The following is an 18,162-nucleotide window of genomic DNA, read 5'->3' as shown; positions in this document are numbered from 1 at the left end:
CTGCTGTGTAATTATTATTACGCGTGACAGCTGTTTCGCCTTCTGAAGGCATTATCAAACTGTGGGTAACCCACTTACAGACGATACATTTATATTATTTCTAGATAGGTATTTTGAAATTAATTGAAATTAAAATATCTATCTAGAAATAATATAAATGTATTGTCTGTAAGTGGGCTACCCACAGTTTGATAATGGCTTCAGAGGGCGAAACAGCTGTCACGCGTAATAATAATCACACAGCAGAACTTGTTTAAAAATAAACTGTTTTTATAAACCCAATAAAAATATTATAGAATATATAAAAAAAAAAATAAAAAAAAATAAAAAAAAATAAAAAATAAAATAAAAATAAAATAAAAAGTACCTACCTAATTTGCATAGAGTAAGTGTAACTCTAGCCACTCGTATGGTATCAGGAATACCAAAATAAGAAAATGTCATCAACAGAAATTATTCTGGCTTTCATCCCATACAACGAAAGTGAATTTTCATTTTACGTAATTAAAAATTAAAAGGCTCAAATTAAAAATTTCCTAAATGAAGTCAGTTTCCTTTTATAATAATGAAGGTAATTCAAAATGATTTAAGATTTTCACGGCCAAAAGTATTTTTGCTATTTGTTTTTGGGGTGTTATGCCGTGTTGCGCTAACTCCTTCTTTACCCAACGTTTCGGACAGCATTGCAGTGTCCATCATCAGGGCAGATGTGATGATGATGGACACTGCAATGCAACTTTGGCTAAAGAAGGAGTTAGCGCAACATAACACCACAAAAACAAATAACAAAAATAATTCAAAATGTTTTATTTTGAAAAAATCGTATTAAGTGTGTCCAGCGATCCCGAATAATTACCCCAACAACTCATTAGTCCGACTAAATGTTACTCCAATCTTAGGGAATTTTTTTTATTAAATTATCAATGACGCACATTTAAAATAACATTCCCTTGTTAAGAATAAAATGACAATATTGGATTTTCGATTGGATTTTGCAATAACAATAATGTAGTGTCGTTTTTACTTGAACCATAATTATTTTAAGGTTTGTACATGTACAATGCTATTGAATGTGACTATATTTTAGTATAAGCATCTTTTATAAAAACAGTAGTCATACTCTTGCATGTTACTGAGAATAATGTTGTTATTAGAAATTTTGTAATTTGTTTTATCGTTTCTTCTCTTTCTCGTTTTATTTTTCTTAATTCACTTTATTTTTAGCTAAACCAAAAACTATATGCACGTGTGAACATTTAAAATGGATTGATAATGCTTGCGCAATTCTCAATACTAACTTTATAAAAATAATCATGTTCTGTAAATTTTCTAAAAAAATTATAAAAACCTAAATTGTGGATTAGTCAAAAAGTTTTAAAGTTTTCTCAGATGAGTCGATAAAAAAATGACAAAAATGTGTTTGAAAAGGGGGAGATGGACCAATAGGTTTGAAAATTATTTTCCTCGTTCCGTCTGCCTTACAATAATCCTCATCATTGAAATGTGTCATCATGTCTCATGCCCTTTGGTGTATCTGGGTCTCAGACAGAATCACAACTTGCTCTTAGGCGTGCGGAGTTGTTCGACTTCATCGTCTAGAAAATTCCCGGCTCCGAAGACGTTGTTTGGGTCCAGATGGGCTTTGGTGGCCTTGAACAGGTCAACGCCCACTGGAGACACGGCTGCCTGGTAAAACTTCTTATTGTGCTTGCCCACCCCGTGGTGGTGCGAGATGGAACCTGGATAAAATACAGAATACAGAAGCTGTGGTGAAAAAAAGTATAATTGATATAATAAATAATAATTTTTATTTTTAACTGAAAATCGTATTCGTCAAAAACATATATTTCTAGCACAAAAATGTAAAACCACTTTTGCTCAACATCATTACATCTATCTAGGGAAAAAATACTTCAACAGCCTACCTGAAAACATCAGATCAATCCAAAAGGATAAACATCTACTAAAAGCGATCAAAAAGAAGTTCAGTGTAAAAATACCAAAATGATGAAACTATCTTCTTAATTAATTATAAATATTAATTTTTGTTCATTTACATATATGCTTTAATATTCAAATTTCCTTGAATCATAATTACAAACATTAAATTTTCTTCATCCTGATGCTCAATACTATAACACAAGCGCCAGCTTCTATAGAAGAGAAACATTAAAAAAAAACAAAAGCAGTGAAAACTTGTTTTGTGGATTATCTTAATTTACATACCTAGGTACATTTTTATACTCTGTAAATTGATTAATTATTTAATAAAAAAATTGATGAGTTTTGGAATAAAATTCAACTAAATTTAAACTGTTTGATAAATGACCTTTCAGTTCCTTTATCGTATTGTGCCAGTGAAATATGTAAATGAAGTAGGTATAAAAAGTCAATATTATAAATTCATGTTTTGCTAAAACATATTTAAGTTTAAAAATATATAATTAGATAATTATTTAAGTCTAATTATTTAAGAATCTGAATTGGCAATAATGTCATGACATGGAATAAAATATTCAATACACAATCCAAGGTTTGGTGTTTTAAATCATTTTTTGTAATGATTTTAGTCATTTGGATTTTATATTGCAATCGAGTTTATGAATACTTTAGTACCAAATCCGTATTGCGGTATTATCTCCCTTGCCCACCACCAAGGTCAACCCACCTCCCCCATGTGAATGCTATTGCTACGCCACTGAGTAGGTACACAAAGAATAAACTTCAGAAATTACCTCCGAATGACAATATATCCTTTCTGACTGCATCGCGGACATGTTCCACCATGCTGATAATGTCACTGCCCATGTGCACGCGGAAGGCAAAGTAGATATACAGGCAGCAGCCGGCGTCGTAGATCTGCGCAATCCTCATCATGCACAGCGACCTGATGGAGCCGATCCTCACACACTCCTCGGTGATGGTGCTTCGGATCCGTCGGCTGGCGGCCACCACGGTCTGCCAGGGAAAGGACGTCTCCATGGATTCTGCCAACACGTTGAACTCTAGGGCGATATCCTGGAGAGAATTAAAACTCTTTAACAAATCTGTTTATTACGGCAAAGTAAATTGTAAAGGCAAAACCATCTAATAAATGTGTTATGCTGTATATTCTATGGGCGAAACGGTATCTTGTGCATAACACATAGACACTAAAACTAGGCAAGCTCTATTAAGCCAAATACTTGTATGTTAATGAATCTACTCACTCTGATATAAGCTACGACAAACGTCATCATGTACCCTCTCTGTCCATTGGTTCGCCCTGATGGCAGACCTTGCATTTCTAACGCTAACTTGTTCAATCTCCTCTCATGTTCCAATACTTCTGGTTTATCCCCTTCGTAAAGTATCGTTGCTAGGCACATTTTCTTCAAGTTAAAACCTTTGATCTTTTCTATATAGGTAAACTTGATTCCGTCAAGAAAAGCTGTAAGGAAGGAAGCCTTGGTCCGGAGAGAAAGACCAATTTGGAACTGTTCATGATCCAGGAGGCGTATGCTCGAAGGCTGCAAGCGCCGTTTCGCTACTTCTCTCATATACATGATTCCCGTTTCAAAGTCAGGGAACACTAGAGACCCGTAATGCTGAAATGACGGAAAGTGTCGAATCTTCATGGCGACTTCAGTGATCACGCCCCAAGACCCCTCGGAGCCCAAGATGAGGTGGTCAAAATCTGGCCCGGCTGAAAGTCGAGGAGCTTTAGTTCCCTTTTCGAGGGTGCCTCGAGGAGTTACCATCCTCACGTGGACTACGAGATCTTCTATGTTTCCGTACCTATTCTTTTTCATGCCGCTCGCCCTAGTCGACACCCATCCCCCAAGGGTGGAAAACTCTATTGAGTCCGGTTCGTGACCTGTCGTGTAGCCTAATTTTCTGAGTTCCCTTTCTAGATCTTGTCCCACTATTCCACTTTCTGCGCATACGACCAAACTCTCATGATCTACCCAAAGAATTTCATTCATGGCGGTTGTGTCTACGGATAAAATGGGTCTGTTTTCAAGGTGGGGACATTCCACAGCCCCAGAAACCGAAGTCCCCCCTCCGAAAGGAATAATGACGAAGTTTCTTTCATCAGCCAGCTTTACCAGTTCCACGACTTCTTCGTGGCAAGTAGGCCAACACACGGCGTCAGGTATCCTGATCATTTGTTTCGTCCTTAGCCTGCAAACATCGTCCATGGCCTGTCCCTGGGACCTGGTCAGCCTTAGGACTCCCTCTGTCGAGACTTCAATGCCAAGGGATTCGATGGCTTCAAGATATTCTTGGCAGAATCTACTTTTAGGGTATTCATTGTCCTCTGGTAGTTTTTGACTTTTGGCTGCCATATTTCCCTCTAATAATACATCAAACTTTTCCTTAATGTAATCGCAAAGGTATGGAAGTTCTTGGTCACAAATGACATATCTGTAAAAAAAAAGAAATACAAATTGCAGTATCTGCAGAAGTCATGCAAGTTTTAGTAACTAGTAATAGTACATAAATACCTAGTGCAGTTTCAAATTAATCTTCCTGGGCACAAGATCACATCAATGTTAGTAAGTGTTTGACAGCAAACTTGACAGACATTGAAACTGAATTTTTTTTTGCAGTTTTACAAAAATGAATAAAATCGAATATCTCGCAGTCATTAGGTACTTGTTTTTTAAAAAGAAAACGAACGATGAGATCAATAGGTACATAATATATATAATATTGAACGATGTTAATGGAGACTCTGCACCTTCGATATAAGATAATAGCCAATAAAAATTTGCGGTGACAAAGAGTGAAGATAATATTGGTAATACTTATTCGAAGTATGGATACAGTTAAATGACCGAAGGAAATAGGGTCCCATAACTCAGTTTGGAGAGCAGCGTCCTGGCAAGGCGAAGGTCTCGCTAATATTGTCTTCAATAATTAAACATTACAATTTGAGGTTTTAACCATTACGTTAATCCAGAAATAAATTGAGTTTTTCCCGAAATAGTCGTGTTTTCTTACTTGGGTCGATTACTTATCAACCACCCCTCGTAGTTAAATTATTATTATGTTTGTTAGTAATATATGACACTTACTTGTCGCCAGTAAGCCGCGCGACGCCATCGGTCATCTCGAAGCCCGTGTCATTGTATCCCCAGCCATACCATCTACTCACTTTCTCCCTGGAACAAACTTATTTCTCAATAGACATTCTTCTTTCTTATCTATCTGAACTTTTTCTTGTGGAGATTTTTTTCAACTATTCGAAGAATCACTAAGGACGGATTGTTTCGGAGAATTTGAACAATTCATCAAATTTCAACGTTCATTTTCCAGTTCTGTGAAAGATTTTTTCAAGTTCTGTTTTAATTTCAGTTTTGTCAAGCAACTAGCCTATAATGATATAATAACAGAACTTGAACAAGACTTTCACAGAACCCGGAAATGAACGTTGAAATTTGATGAATTGTTCAAAGTTAATTAATTATCAATTTCCGTTATTATTTCAGTTTTTTTTTTTTTTTTTTTAACTTTATTATTTTAATAAAGATCATATGGGTTACATTAATACATACATATTTTGCAAAATATAATATTTAGGTTCATAATTGGTCATGTATACCTTATCAGAAAATAGGAGCTCTTGTGCCTGATAAGGGAGCAAGTAACTGGCCTATAATGATATAGTAAAAGAAATTTAATAGGACATACACAAAACTCGCAAATTAACTTAGAAATTTGATGAATTTCTTCAAATTCTATGAAACAACCCGTCCTAAATGTATGTATTTACATTTTAATGATGTTTCATAATAATTTATACACTATTGAATAAAATCAGGAATTAAAAAAAAAACTTGAGTATTCATGCATAAAAAATACATTTAAAATATGCAATCACAGAAACCTGTCATCTTAAAATTGCAAATTTGTTAGTGACATTTCATTCTACCGTATATATATGCTTTCAAGGTGAAATCAATAAATATTTTATTTTCTTGTTAAAATAATTATGTATCTGAAAACTACGCACCTGCGTTCGACAATTTTTTTAATGTAGTTTAGTGTTATTATAAACTATAATTCTGGTTGACATTCAACCATTGAAGTGACTCAAGCCAAAACCTCCCAGATCACAAGGCCGGGATACTAATTTTAACTCGGGAACTCAGTTAGGAGGATGATTTGATTCATTGTCCCGGCCTTGTGATCTAGGAGGTCTTGCTCAAACTCGTTTTGGAAATAGAAACAGAAATAGCACCGATTCACCGTTGATCGATGTTGATAGCTCCTTAAAGTAGGCTACATTACGACAGTAGAACAGACTCAGAAAGCCTACATTACTTCTGTGCATCAGGGATGGGATTATCAATCAGACACATATCCCACCAACCAGTTATTTCAAGAAACTGAAATTATGGAACTAAGACGGATCTATTGTATTCAATGTCTCAAATTTATATTTACACGTCCTATCAATTTCACCAAAAACACAAATCGCTCGAGTCAGAGACATACCACATGCGTGTTCACAGTCCCTCACTGCAAAACTAGGCTGGGCCAAAGGCACTTCAACTATATTGCCCCAAAATTGTTCAATTCTTTACCCAATCCATCAACATGTGTCAAAACCTGAACTTATATAAGAAAAATGTTAAAAGTTGGATAAGAAATAATTTCGAAGCGAATAACTTTTTTTCTATAATTTAAGCTATCTGTTTCTAAATAACTAAAATACCACATGTCTTTCTGTAAATTAAAGATTAATTTCTGTAAATCAAAGAAATATACATACATCTATGTTTTATGTGTGTGTGTGTGTGTGTGTGTGTGTGTGTGTGTGTGTGTGTGTTCCTGTGTGCGTGTTCATGTGTGAGGGTGCGTGTGTGAGGGTGTGTGTGTGTTTCTGTAAAAAAAAAACAATCACATTGATCTCTATAGATACTTTTTACAAGTTTAAAAAAATTTTATTTGAAACACCACTGTTTTATCCTTACACTATAATACCCACGCTCAGGCTTCGCCTTTGTGGGATTTTTTTGTTACTCTTTCATTCTATATTACTATGTATGTACCTGAATTGTATATGTATCAAAAATTTTGTTAATAAAAAAAAAATAAAAAAAAAAATAAAAAAGACGAACCGCCCTTCTTTGCACAGAATCAAGTAGCTTTATCAAGTATTTTGGGGCTCCAGCCCGGAGGTGACTCCCAAATTCAATTGTTTGTAACTATTCAATGTACTCGAGACATGTACAGGGCAAGTAGCTTTGTTATGTTTCATTCTTGCGTGAAATTATTAACTTTCAATAAATTCTTTTGCTTTGAATTTGTTATTTATTACATCATTACATGTATAAATAATAATTCAGTAAACCGATAACGTTTTACCTTTATCTCTATATCATTTCCATCATGAGCAATGGAGCTATAAAACTTCGAATTCATCTCTCAAAATAATTATACGAAATTGTGTGCTCCGTATACTGGCAGCCTACATGGTCGAGGGGTGCGGCTCTCGACTAGCAATCCGGAGGTTGCGGGTTCAAATACTTATTTCACAAAATAATATATATCATGTTGAGATACTCTCAGCATCGCCCCGGTTTAAGACCATGATTCAGAATTGTAACGTTGTTTGCAATGGCTTTAGTCGTGTTTGGTGACCAGATCTAAATAGCTAGGTACTTTCCAACAATCCTTGTACACAACTTCTCTCCCAATACCTTCAGGCTCACAACATAACCCCAATTGGGGATGCCATAGTCTCACTGGCTCTAGACTGTTGGGAGCTGTTAGAGTCTTTTGCGGTTTCACATTAAAAAACTACATATTAGTTGTAATTCTTCCGTAAATATTAAAACATTTTCTTCTGCATACTTTCTACTAAATCTATCTTAAGGCGATGCCATACGTAGCAATGCAAAATCATGTGTTTTTGGTTTGAAAATTTGGTCGCCTAGAAATTTTCAGATGCTTTAATTAAATACTGCGAGTAGAATACATCTTGGCCTTTGAAATAATCGATTATTTTTTAGATAAGTCTATTTATAAGCCCAGAAAAAAATAATGTATAGGCCTATGAAAACTGCTTTAAAGTTCAAAATCTCCTACTTACGAACCCATTTTCGGTTATGATTTTATTGTATAATGTGGCAAATTAAGTTATTTATAAAATGAATTAAATATTTATGCCTGAACATCCACAAAATAAAATAAAAGGCACTTTTTGGCCATGTTTTTTTCTTGCCTAAATCAAAACAGGCGGATGGTGTTAAGCGGGAATTCAAACCTTATCGCCATCTGCGTAAGGGTTGTTATTGATAGCGGCTCAATTTAAAATATTACACGACGTAGTGCATCGCCTTAACGAGGATTCGATATTGGGAATCATACCTACCTCAACTTCCAATAAATTTTTAAACTCACGATGAAAGAGAAAGGGGCCTTATTGGCCCGGAGCTCTGTATGCCAGCTATACAAAATTACCTACTTCATTGGACTCCAAAACGAATAACAAAACAATTTATCAAGAGTATTGGCACTTTTTCAAGCTTTACTTATTCATAATAGGAAATCTAGCATCCCGTAGCATTTTGATATAGTGCTTACCAATTATTAATTTGCTGTATAAATAAACACCTAGATCTTTATCAAGTATATGTAAATTGTAAAAGTTTGTTATTCAAATTGTAAGAATAGAAGATTTTAATTTTATTTCTAGAGATATTAATCGAGTGACGCTTAGATATATAAGAATTTAAGCGTCACTCGATGTATTTCTACTTTCATTACTTACTTAATAAAGAAATAAATCGAGTTACGCTTATATTATTATATATCTAAGCACTTGATTTATTTCTAGAGAATCTATCGAGTGACGCTTAGTGACGCTTCTGACGGCCGGCGTGGACTAGTGGTATACGCTTTCGACTACAGATCCGAAGGTCGCGGGTTCGAACCCGGCGTGCGCAAATAAATTTTATTTGATTAATTTGTGTTATTTCACAATTAATTCATTTAAAATAATATATAGTATATTTGCGGCACGTTCCAGAGTGGAAGATACTCTCAGTATCGCCCTGGTGTAAGACCACCATTCAGAATTGAAACGTTGCTTGAAATGGCTTTAGCCGTGTTTGGTGACCAGATCTGAATAGCCAGGTACTTCCCCACCTTCCTCTTCCCCATCTCCCTCCCCTCCCCAATACCCTCAGCCTCACAACATACCCCAATTGGGGATGCCATAGTCTCACTGGCTCCAGACGGGAGCAGTTGGGACTCTTGTGCGGTAATACTGTAAAAAAAAAAAAAAAAAAAAATATATAAGAATCTAAGCGTCACTCGATTTATTTCTAGAGAAAGTTATCTAGTAGAATGTTAAAAATTAATTTGCTGTCGAAGTAAACACCTATATCTTTACAAGTAGAGGTAGACTATAAAAGTTTTATATTTAAATTGTAAGAATAGAAGATTGTATTAATTATAAGCGTCACTCGATTACTAATTATTTTATTAGTAATCGAGTAAATATGTAAGAACGATAAGTTTAATTCACAATATGCCCACAGACATTTTTTAAGATTTTCATTGTTTTTCGGAAATTATATGGGATAAAAAACTTTTGGAGCAGGTTTACGCTTCGTCACTCCTTTAAAGACAATAAAAAGCTGATAGTAACTCCCTACCAACCTATTTTATTGAAATTATATTTTTATAAATCCAACTTCAGACTCGAATTTCTCGAAAACGAAAGCTTAAACCAAAAAAGTTATGCCAAAAAATCAATTTATAATGTGATGTAAATTCACCATTTTTCGCTTGTACCATTAGATTCCGGACACCATGTATGTATTTTTAAATAATGTCATTAATGCGAAATAATTTAGTTATGCTACGTACCTGTGTTTCGGGGTAGAACCGACCACTTTAATTGCAGAACTTCTCCTAGACAATTTGCGTGGGAAAGACTTTACAGACTTTGTACCATCCTCAACTACAACATCCATTTCCGGGACTTTATTTCCGCTTCCCGCCAAAATCTCACTAACTGTTTCCATATTGAATTAAAAATACTGCAAAAATCTTTATTTTAAAATTTTTGAACACTATGCTTTTAATTTATTAATTATGTGCTCGCTCGAAGACCGCATACGCAATACTAATGAAGGAACAACATGGACTGGGAATGATACAATAATGCATATATTAATATAATATAAGTTTCATTTTCCTCGACCATTAAATATAATCAAAACAAATTATTAAAAATATGAATCGATAGTGGGATGATTACCTACATTAAATAAACAACCGACCAATGAAAGAATGTTTGGTCTTCAATCTAAAATCACAACAGGTTAAGACAAGTCTATTTTATTGAAACATTGTTATCCACGCGTATTCGAGGGTCATTCCGCCGTTTCGTTCAAATCGCATGTTCTTGCAAAAAAGTCATATGAAAAATAATGTTTTTCAAGAAAGTTTTATTGGAAAATGTAGTTATTTAAAAAAGGATAAAGTAGTATTTACCGGATTAGGCATTTGTTACTTAATAACTTTATGGTATACAAAAAACATGCTAAAATCTCATTACCTTCCCCGTGTAAATGAGGGACCGGTAAATTGATCAATAAATAAGAACATTTTACACTAGTAAAATCACTACATTCATTAATCGACCTGAATGTACAACTAATTTTGCATATTTATTGGTGTTTAATTTATTTTTAAAGTTACTGTATCATAGAAAGAATTGAGATTTTGTTTTTGTCCAGAAAAAATCGCTGTCTTCTTCCGCCAAAGCGGTAATTAAAATTGTGACCGTGTTTGTCACTGTTCGTCAGCTGTACCCCACCCCGCGCCTCCGTTACTTATCAGTGTACCGCTATATCTGGACGGGGGAGGACGTGCGTCGCTGAATAAAGAAATATCTGCGATCTCCGTGCTCGAAAACGACTTTGTCACCGACCAGGCATCATTACCTTCCAGCATTTTTTAAAGTAAGTACATGTTTTAAAAATTCGAATCATGAACCTATAAACTATAATTAGTCGGACTATTTTTTATTGAAACATAAAGATTTGTAATGTCATTATTAAGCGAGTTATTAAGGAAAGATTGTCAAAACCTCATTACCCTCCGTCTCATTACCTTCCGTATCGTAAAATTTTTTGCCGGATGGTAATTTAGAGGTGTGGAGGGTAATGATAAATTTGTAAGGGTTATTTTTACGTGCATCTGGGACCATGTTTGGGGGTTCATAAAAGTTAATATTATCAATAAAAGCAGTTTCTTGCGTTCTAGCGTCGGACAATTTCAGTTTTGGTGAAATACATATTTTCGTTTTATCTATTTACTGATATGGAAAAACAATCTGTTAAAATTTACCCTGCGAATTTTTATTTGAAAATCGATTTTTTTATTCAATGATATAATTACGGAGAATTTAATAACAGCACAAACATTAACTACTATGAGTGGACAATAGAAAAACAAACCTACAGGGGAAAGGATGGAATCCAGAAAATGAAAACCATAACAACTAAAAAGAAGCTCGAGGACAACCCTCGTAAAATAATCGAAAAGTTAGATGCCACCATGGATGTTTTCTTAAAACACACACGAAACATCGTAATGCAGTACTCCGCTATCAGAGAATTGAAAGATAATCTGACAGACACGGAGGTTCTCATACATGTTGATTTTAGCGAGAACTATTATTTGAAATACCATGAAGAAATTCAGTCCTTTCATTTTGGTGGCAGCCGAGGACAAGTCTCTCTTCATACAGGAGTACTTTACTATGTAGACAGCCAGACAGGTAGATGTCACAGTTGACATGAATATTGAAAACTTAAGCCTACAAATTGACTCACCTACTATTTTCAATAATATTGATGACAATATGCTATTGAGCGAATTCGACGGCTCCATGTTTTTGGACGATACTATTGCTTCAACGCCAGAGCCTGCTAAAACTATAGAAAAGAAATGTAAAGTGAAAATACTCTCAAACGTCCCGTTCGACTATCAGCATTATTCCCTTTATAAAAATAGTACGCAAGAATTCAATCCTTTCGATCAATGTGAGTTCGAGAAGTTCATCCGATCCCTAAGAGTAGAATATCCTGATTTCGATGAATCAAAACAGCAGTCCCCCAAAACTGTGGAACTCCCACACATGGACATTGACGAGGAAACCAACAAAGAGGATAAGGAGGCGCCATTCAAATACTACTTAGATGACTGGATAATGGTTCAATATAAAATAACTAACACGACACATCATTTCATTGGGAAAATTATTGGAAAACATGAGTACACACTAGAGTACAAAGTAATTTTTTTGAAAAAAGCTCAAGGGAATTCCAAAAAATTTGTCTGGCCAACAATTAGTGACGACGATTTCATTTTGGAATCACAAATTCTTCAGCGCTTGCAAGATCCAGATGAGAATGAAAGAGGACAATTCACTTTCAAAAATTTGCCGAACTTTGATTTGAAATAGTTTTCCAGCAAAAACTTTCACAAGAATGATCTCAAGTTCCTTAAATATTAGGTTCCTATTTAGATGTAAGACCTTTATCTTGTACTTATTAGTTACATATGTTGTGTTTGTTTTAAGTATCTCTGATTTTATTTTAAACTGCATTTCAATTGACTTCTGATTTTTTCTTATTTTTAATTATTATTTTTATTATTTCTATTTTTCAAATATTACAATGTTTGCTTAGGAATGTGAAAATTTTGTATTTCTTGTGTACAAACCTACTTATAAAACGTAATTATAAAGAATTTGACTATTCCTTATAATTTCTGGGTAAGTAGTATAATAGGAAAATTTTAGTTGTGTTGGGTTTGATGTTCCAGCTGCCTTTTCTTAATTTGTATTTTGATATTTTTTTCCATTATTTTTTAACAATTCATACAGATATTGCAAAAGCATAAGTAAGCAGAACTGATTACGTATGAAAAAATGTATTTCTTGTCTCCAATGTTCAAAAGTCTGAATAAAGCATTTAGTTTTTCACTATAATAGGTTTTTCTTCTTTTTCCTAAACCGCTCACCACGTCAAATGATACTTAGCATGATTTGAAATCTATTTTATTATTCAATTTCTATTCAAATTTCATTATTCACAGACATTTTAAGAACCTTAAACATGTTCACTACCATCTATTAATATTTCATTACCAAACTTCATTACCATCCAAATTTTTAAATTACCATCCAACAGTTTTTCATTACCATCCACACCTTCATTACCTTCCATCAATTTTCTTCGAATCCAAGTGTCGCACAAAGGTGCCCTTTTCACTTTTATACATCTGATAGGTACGGGAACCCATTTCTATAAAAATATATAGTAAAAAGGCAAAAAAAAAAAAAATCCGCGGAAACAGGCAAATTTGAACGAAACGGCGGAATGACCCATGAACCTAGATATCTACTACCGAAACTGATGAAACCATAGACATCCAAATTTATAGACTTGTTCTAAGATGAAATTTGGTTATCATTTCGACGAGATGGAAGCAAACTACGTAACCATATCTCTGGCACTTTCCCTTTCAATGCGATATTGACTGAATTCGTGATCTGTGGTCTGTTAGCGATATTTGCGAGCACGGTCAACGACGATAGACAAAAAAGCCTGCCAAATCAACTTTATTAATAATGTCGTTTTTATGTAAAATTACTGGTTTATTAATTTCACAAAAATCGCACAAATAAAATTACTGGCTTATCAACGAACGGAGCCTCTGAGAATTGAAAGAATTCGTATACGCAGCGAGTTTATAATGACCCTACGTTTGTTCGGGATTGCAGAAACAAAATTTGTTCAGCTAACAAGTTGCGAATAACGACCTTAGTAACTAATTAACTACACATGATTTCCAACTTTTGTTCCTCTAAGTTGAAACGGAATCAATTGATCGCGTCTCGATTATACGATTTTTTTTTAACTGGAGCTTAGTTCACTATAATTCATTAAGTATCCATTTATTTTACATAATGAAGGATATTATCTAAAAAGTCATGCATATTGAGCTTATCCGACTCCTTGGAGGCCTCGTTAAAAAGCAACGGCTTTTGTCTGTCGACTGATGGATTTATTTATTTATTCATTTTCGGGAAATCAACAGTTTACATTAGTTTGTTTATCAGTTTATACATAAGTATTATATAGTAAAATAAAATCAATTATGGATTTCCTCCTTGTGCCTTTAACTGCGACAGTATAATGTGGAAAAAGTTATTTAAATTTGTGAGAAAGGAATATAAATTAATAAATTTATACAAAACAAAATTATATATAACGAAATTTTACAAAACGATACATTTATAGCCATGGAGAGATTTTTTTATATATATAAATCAAATCAAAATAGAGATATAAACAATAGAGACATAAACATTATTAACAAACCATCAGAGAAATATTATTTTATGGACCTCTTGTATTTGGTAAGTTCGCAACTGAAAATATCAACCTTAGATAATACGCTATTGTAATTATTGCATAGTCTGTTCAGGCAAGAGTTCTGCTTAGAGTTCGTTTTGCTTTAATCAACCCTGAACGCGTAGGTACATTGAATGGAATCTTGTTTAGCAACTCTGGGCATTGAATATTATTGTTAACTACTTTATACAGGAAAACTGCATCCTTATGATGCCTCCGTACACTCAGTGAATCAATTTTAAAGTATGAAGCTGCCTCTGCATAATTATTAAATCTTTCAAATGACTTGTAACAAAGAATTTATCATAATCTAACTGGCCAATAGATGACTGATTTCGTCAATATCATATTGCCATAAAATCATTGGTAGTTCCGCCTATCGATCCGATATTGTAAAGTTATCGATTTCATTGTGCTAGACCCCCAGGAAGATTCGAGAATGCTTTGAATTTTGAATAAACTGCTGCGCAGAAAAGTAAATTGAGGCCTAAAATTAATTGACCTACATTGGGGGACTTTTTTTACGAAGGAATTGAATGTTCGTTTTTTTAAAGTAGCTACTGGCGTAGGGACGCTAATTGGATTTTTTTTAAACAGGCCCGAACTTTATTTTACTCGAGTTGGGATTTGTAATTATTTTTTTTACGCAGCCAGCAATTTGCGAGCTATTATAAAAAATATTATTAATTCAAATTACATTATTTTTTTGAGGAATGAATAGTGATATTACAAAGCATATATACTGTCAGATTCATTTATTAACAAATCACAGAGAGGAAGAGGGTCACGCCTTGATTTTTTCCCCTTCCCTTGATTGGCTAGTCTATCAATATGTGATATTACAATGCGAGTTGCCTGTATACTGTCAGATTCGTTTATTGACAAATCGTAGAGAGGGAGACGGTCACGCCGCCTTGATTTTTTCCCTTCCCCTGATTTGCTAGTCTATCAATTTGAATTTCTATGGTTAAAACTTAAAATGTGTAAATAATATACATTATATGTGACCTTCTGAAGAACACCTGTTAAAAATCGCATTATTTCGCAGTATGCAAGTTTTATGTTTAGAATTGGTAATATTTGAATATATTTGTAATTTTCTAAATAAAAATAAAAATCATCACTAATTATTAGTATAATATTAATAAAAAAAATATTACTTAAATCATCACTAATTATTAGTATAATATTACTAAACAAAATATTACTTAAATTATCACTAATTATTAGTATAATATTACTAATTGTCACACTTTATTAGTAATTACTAATTGTCACAATTTATCAGTAATTACTAATTGTCACACTTTATTAGTAATTCCTACTAATTACTGACTATCACATTTTATTAGTAATTACCACAGACATAGGAATTAATAGACGAGAAGATAAAGGCGAGGGGTAAAATCAACTGTTGAAGAACGAAGGGAGTGAAGATGACTGTGATTCGTCAATAAATCAATCTGACAGTAAATAGGCATCTCGCATTATAATATCACCATTTACTTCTTAAAAGTAAAATCTGCTTTGAATGAATAGACATTTTTACATGGGAGCGCAAATTACTCGCCACGTTATGAACAAATTTGCGAAGTCCAAATTCGGCAAAGTAAGGCAGTTTCTATATTCAGAGTCATAGTTAGTTCAGAGTATTTAGTTAAGACACTTTTATAAATGTTCATAATTTACTTCCCAGCAACCAACCAGCTTTGTGTTTCGCGTCCAGACGTTTCTCGATGTGATAGTAACAACTGATTCATATTATACGATGTGAATATGCTTAAAATAAAATAAAATAATGCTTATATATGGAATGTAATACGACAATTGGGTTTATTCTCTTTTTTCGCATCTATTTTTACCAGTTTTCATAGTACAAGTAAACATTTTGCCGTGTTATTTCGTAAAATGAACCGATGATGCCTGGACCATAGTTCGCACAAGAATGATGACGTCACGTTTTCAAATATCACTTGAGGCCATACGCGAGCCCAGCCGGCTCAATGGAACCGGTATGGGGAGTGGGGATAATACGCTTTTAATCACTTAGGGCAGGTCTACTAATATTCATATGTCTATGGTAATTACTAATTGTTACACTTTATTAGTAATTACTAATTGTTACACTTTATTAGTATTTACTACTAATTGCTAATTGTAACACTTTATTATGATCACTACTAATTACGAATTGTCACACTTTATTAGTAATTAAGTACTACTAATTACCAACTGTCACAATTTATCAGTAATTACTAATTGTCACACTTTATTAGTAATTCCTACTAATTACTAACTATCACATTTCATTAGTTATTACTAATTAATTAATAATTAGATACTACTAATTACGAATTGTCACACTTTATTGGTAATTACTACTAATTACAAATTGTCATTTATCACTAATTACTGCCGCCCCGGGAACCATTTATTGGATAACCAACACCTCTGTAATAGGCCACCCCCATAGACATCAATGGCCACCCCTAAGAGCATGGAATAGTTCGATGGGCCAACCTAAGTGGTTCGCTACGTTTGGTGACTTAGCAGTTGTGCCCGGCTCCATGGGGTGAAGTTTGTCCATGTCTTGGGGGCAGATACGTCTGCCCACCAGGTGACTGAAGAGACTGGTTGAGGGAGCCCTTCTGACCTCTCCAGGAAGACTCTCTCGGAACAGCAGTGGGAGGGATGGATACATACGTGCGTCCCTCTTGGACTCACAGACCCCAGATTCCTACCCAATCCTCATCCTTTTTTTCCATCCCAGAACTGCGTCCCCTTCCTTACCTAAAAATACCCTCAATACAGCATTCCCAAGATGTCTCTGAGGGTTTTTTTTCCCCAGGGCCTCCTGTGTAGGGCTAATGTAAATATATATATACAGGGTGAGGGGGTAAAGTTCGCTAACTTCGGGAGATGATTCCACTCGGTGGTAAAATTAAAAAGAATTTTTTTCCCATACTAAAATATTTTTCCATAGAAGAATATTATTTATCTTACAATATTTATTACTTATGAAACAATTCAACCTTCTTACCTAAAAACTACTTTAAAACGTTGGAATTTCGAAAAAAGTTACTTACCTTTTCTACTTTTAAAATCATGCAGAATCGCCCCCCGAAGTTAGTGCACTTTACCCCAGAACACTCTGTATATACATAATTCTTGATTTATAAATTTCTCTTCATCTCTCCACAAAATTTCTACCTCTTTTAAATACATCTATTTCATTTTTAATTTTGTTTTCAATATATTTCATCAATGAGTATCGCCAATAATATTTGTTAGATAGGTAATATTTATCACAAATTAGATAGGTACCTACTAATTATTAGTAAATACTATTTATCCCAAATTAATCGAAAATACATAAAAAGTTATTTGATAGGTACCTACCTACTAATTATTAGTAAATACTATTTATCACAAATTAATCGAAAATACATAAAAAGTTATTTGATAGGTACCTACCTACTAATTATTAGTAAATACTATTTATCATAAATTAATAGCAAATACAATTAAAGTTATTAGACAGGTACCTACTAATTATTAGTAAATACTATTTATCACAAATTACATTACAAATATAATAATAGTTATTAGATAGGTACCCACTTATTATTATTATGTACGATTTAAGACAAATACAATAATAGTTATTAGACAGGTACCCAATAATTATTAGTAAATACAATAAGAGTTATTAGGTAGTAACTTATACCTA

General features: G+C 33.7%; 1 protein-coding gene across 1 annotated transcript; it reads right to left on the bottom strand.

Annotated features, from left to right (window-relative positions):
- Positions 1 to 274: 274 nt before the first annotated feature.
- On the bottom strand, positions 275 to 10,110 carry LOC149419142 (alkylglycerone-phosphate synthase-like). Its single transcript, XM_089637697.1, has 5 exons — positions 9,868 to 10,110; positions 5,061 to 5,147; positions 3,210 to 4,407; positions 2,736 to 3,018; positions 275 to 1,739 (listed from the first exon to the last, which is right to left on the bottom strand). Exons 1-5 carry the CDS (start codon positions 10,023 to 10,025, stop codon positions 1,552 to 1,554), a joined length of 1,914 nt encoding a protein of 637 aa, XP_089493823.1. The 5' UTR covers positions 10,026 to 10,110; the 3' UTR covers positions 275 to 1,551.
- Positions 10,111 to 18,162: the final 8,052 nt, after the last annotated feature.

Source organism: Hesperophylax consimilis, chromosome 12 (assembly GCF_061612785.1).
Source record: "Hesperophylax consimilis isolate HC1 chromosome 12, BYU_Hcon_1.0, whole genome shotgun sequence".
In the NCBI taxonomy this organism is placed as follows: Eukaryota; Metazoa; Arthropoda; class Insecta; order Trichoptera; family Limnephilidae; genus Hesperophylax; species Hesperophylax consimilis.
This window is presented reverse-complemented; position numbering and strand designations above follow the sequence as displayed.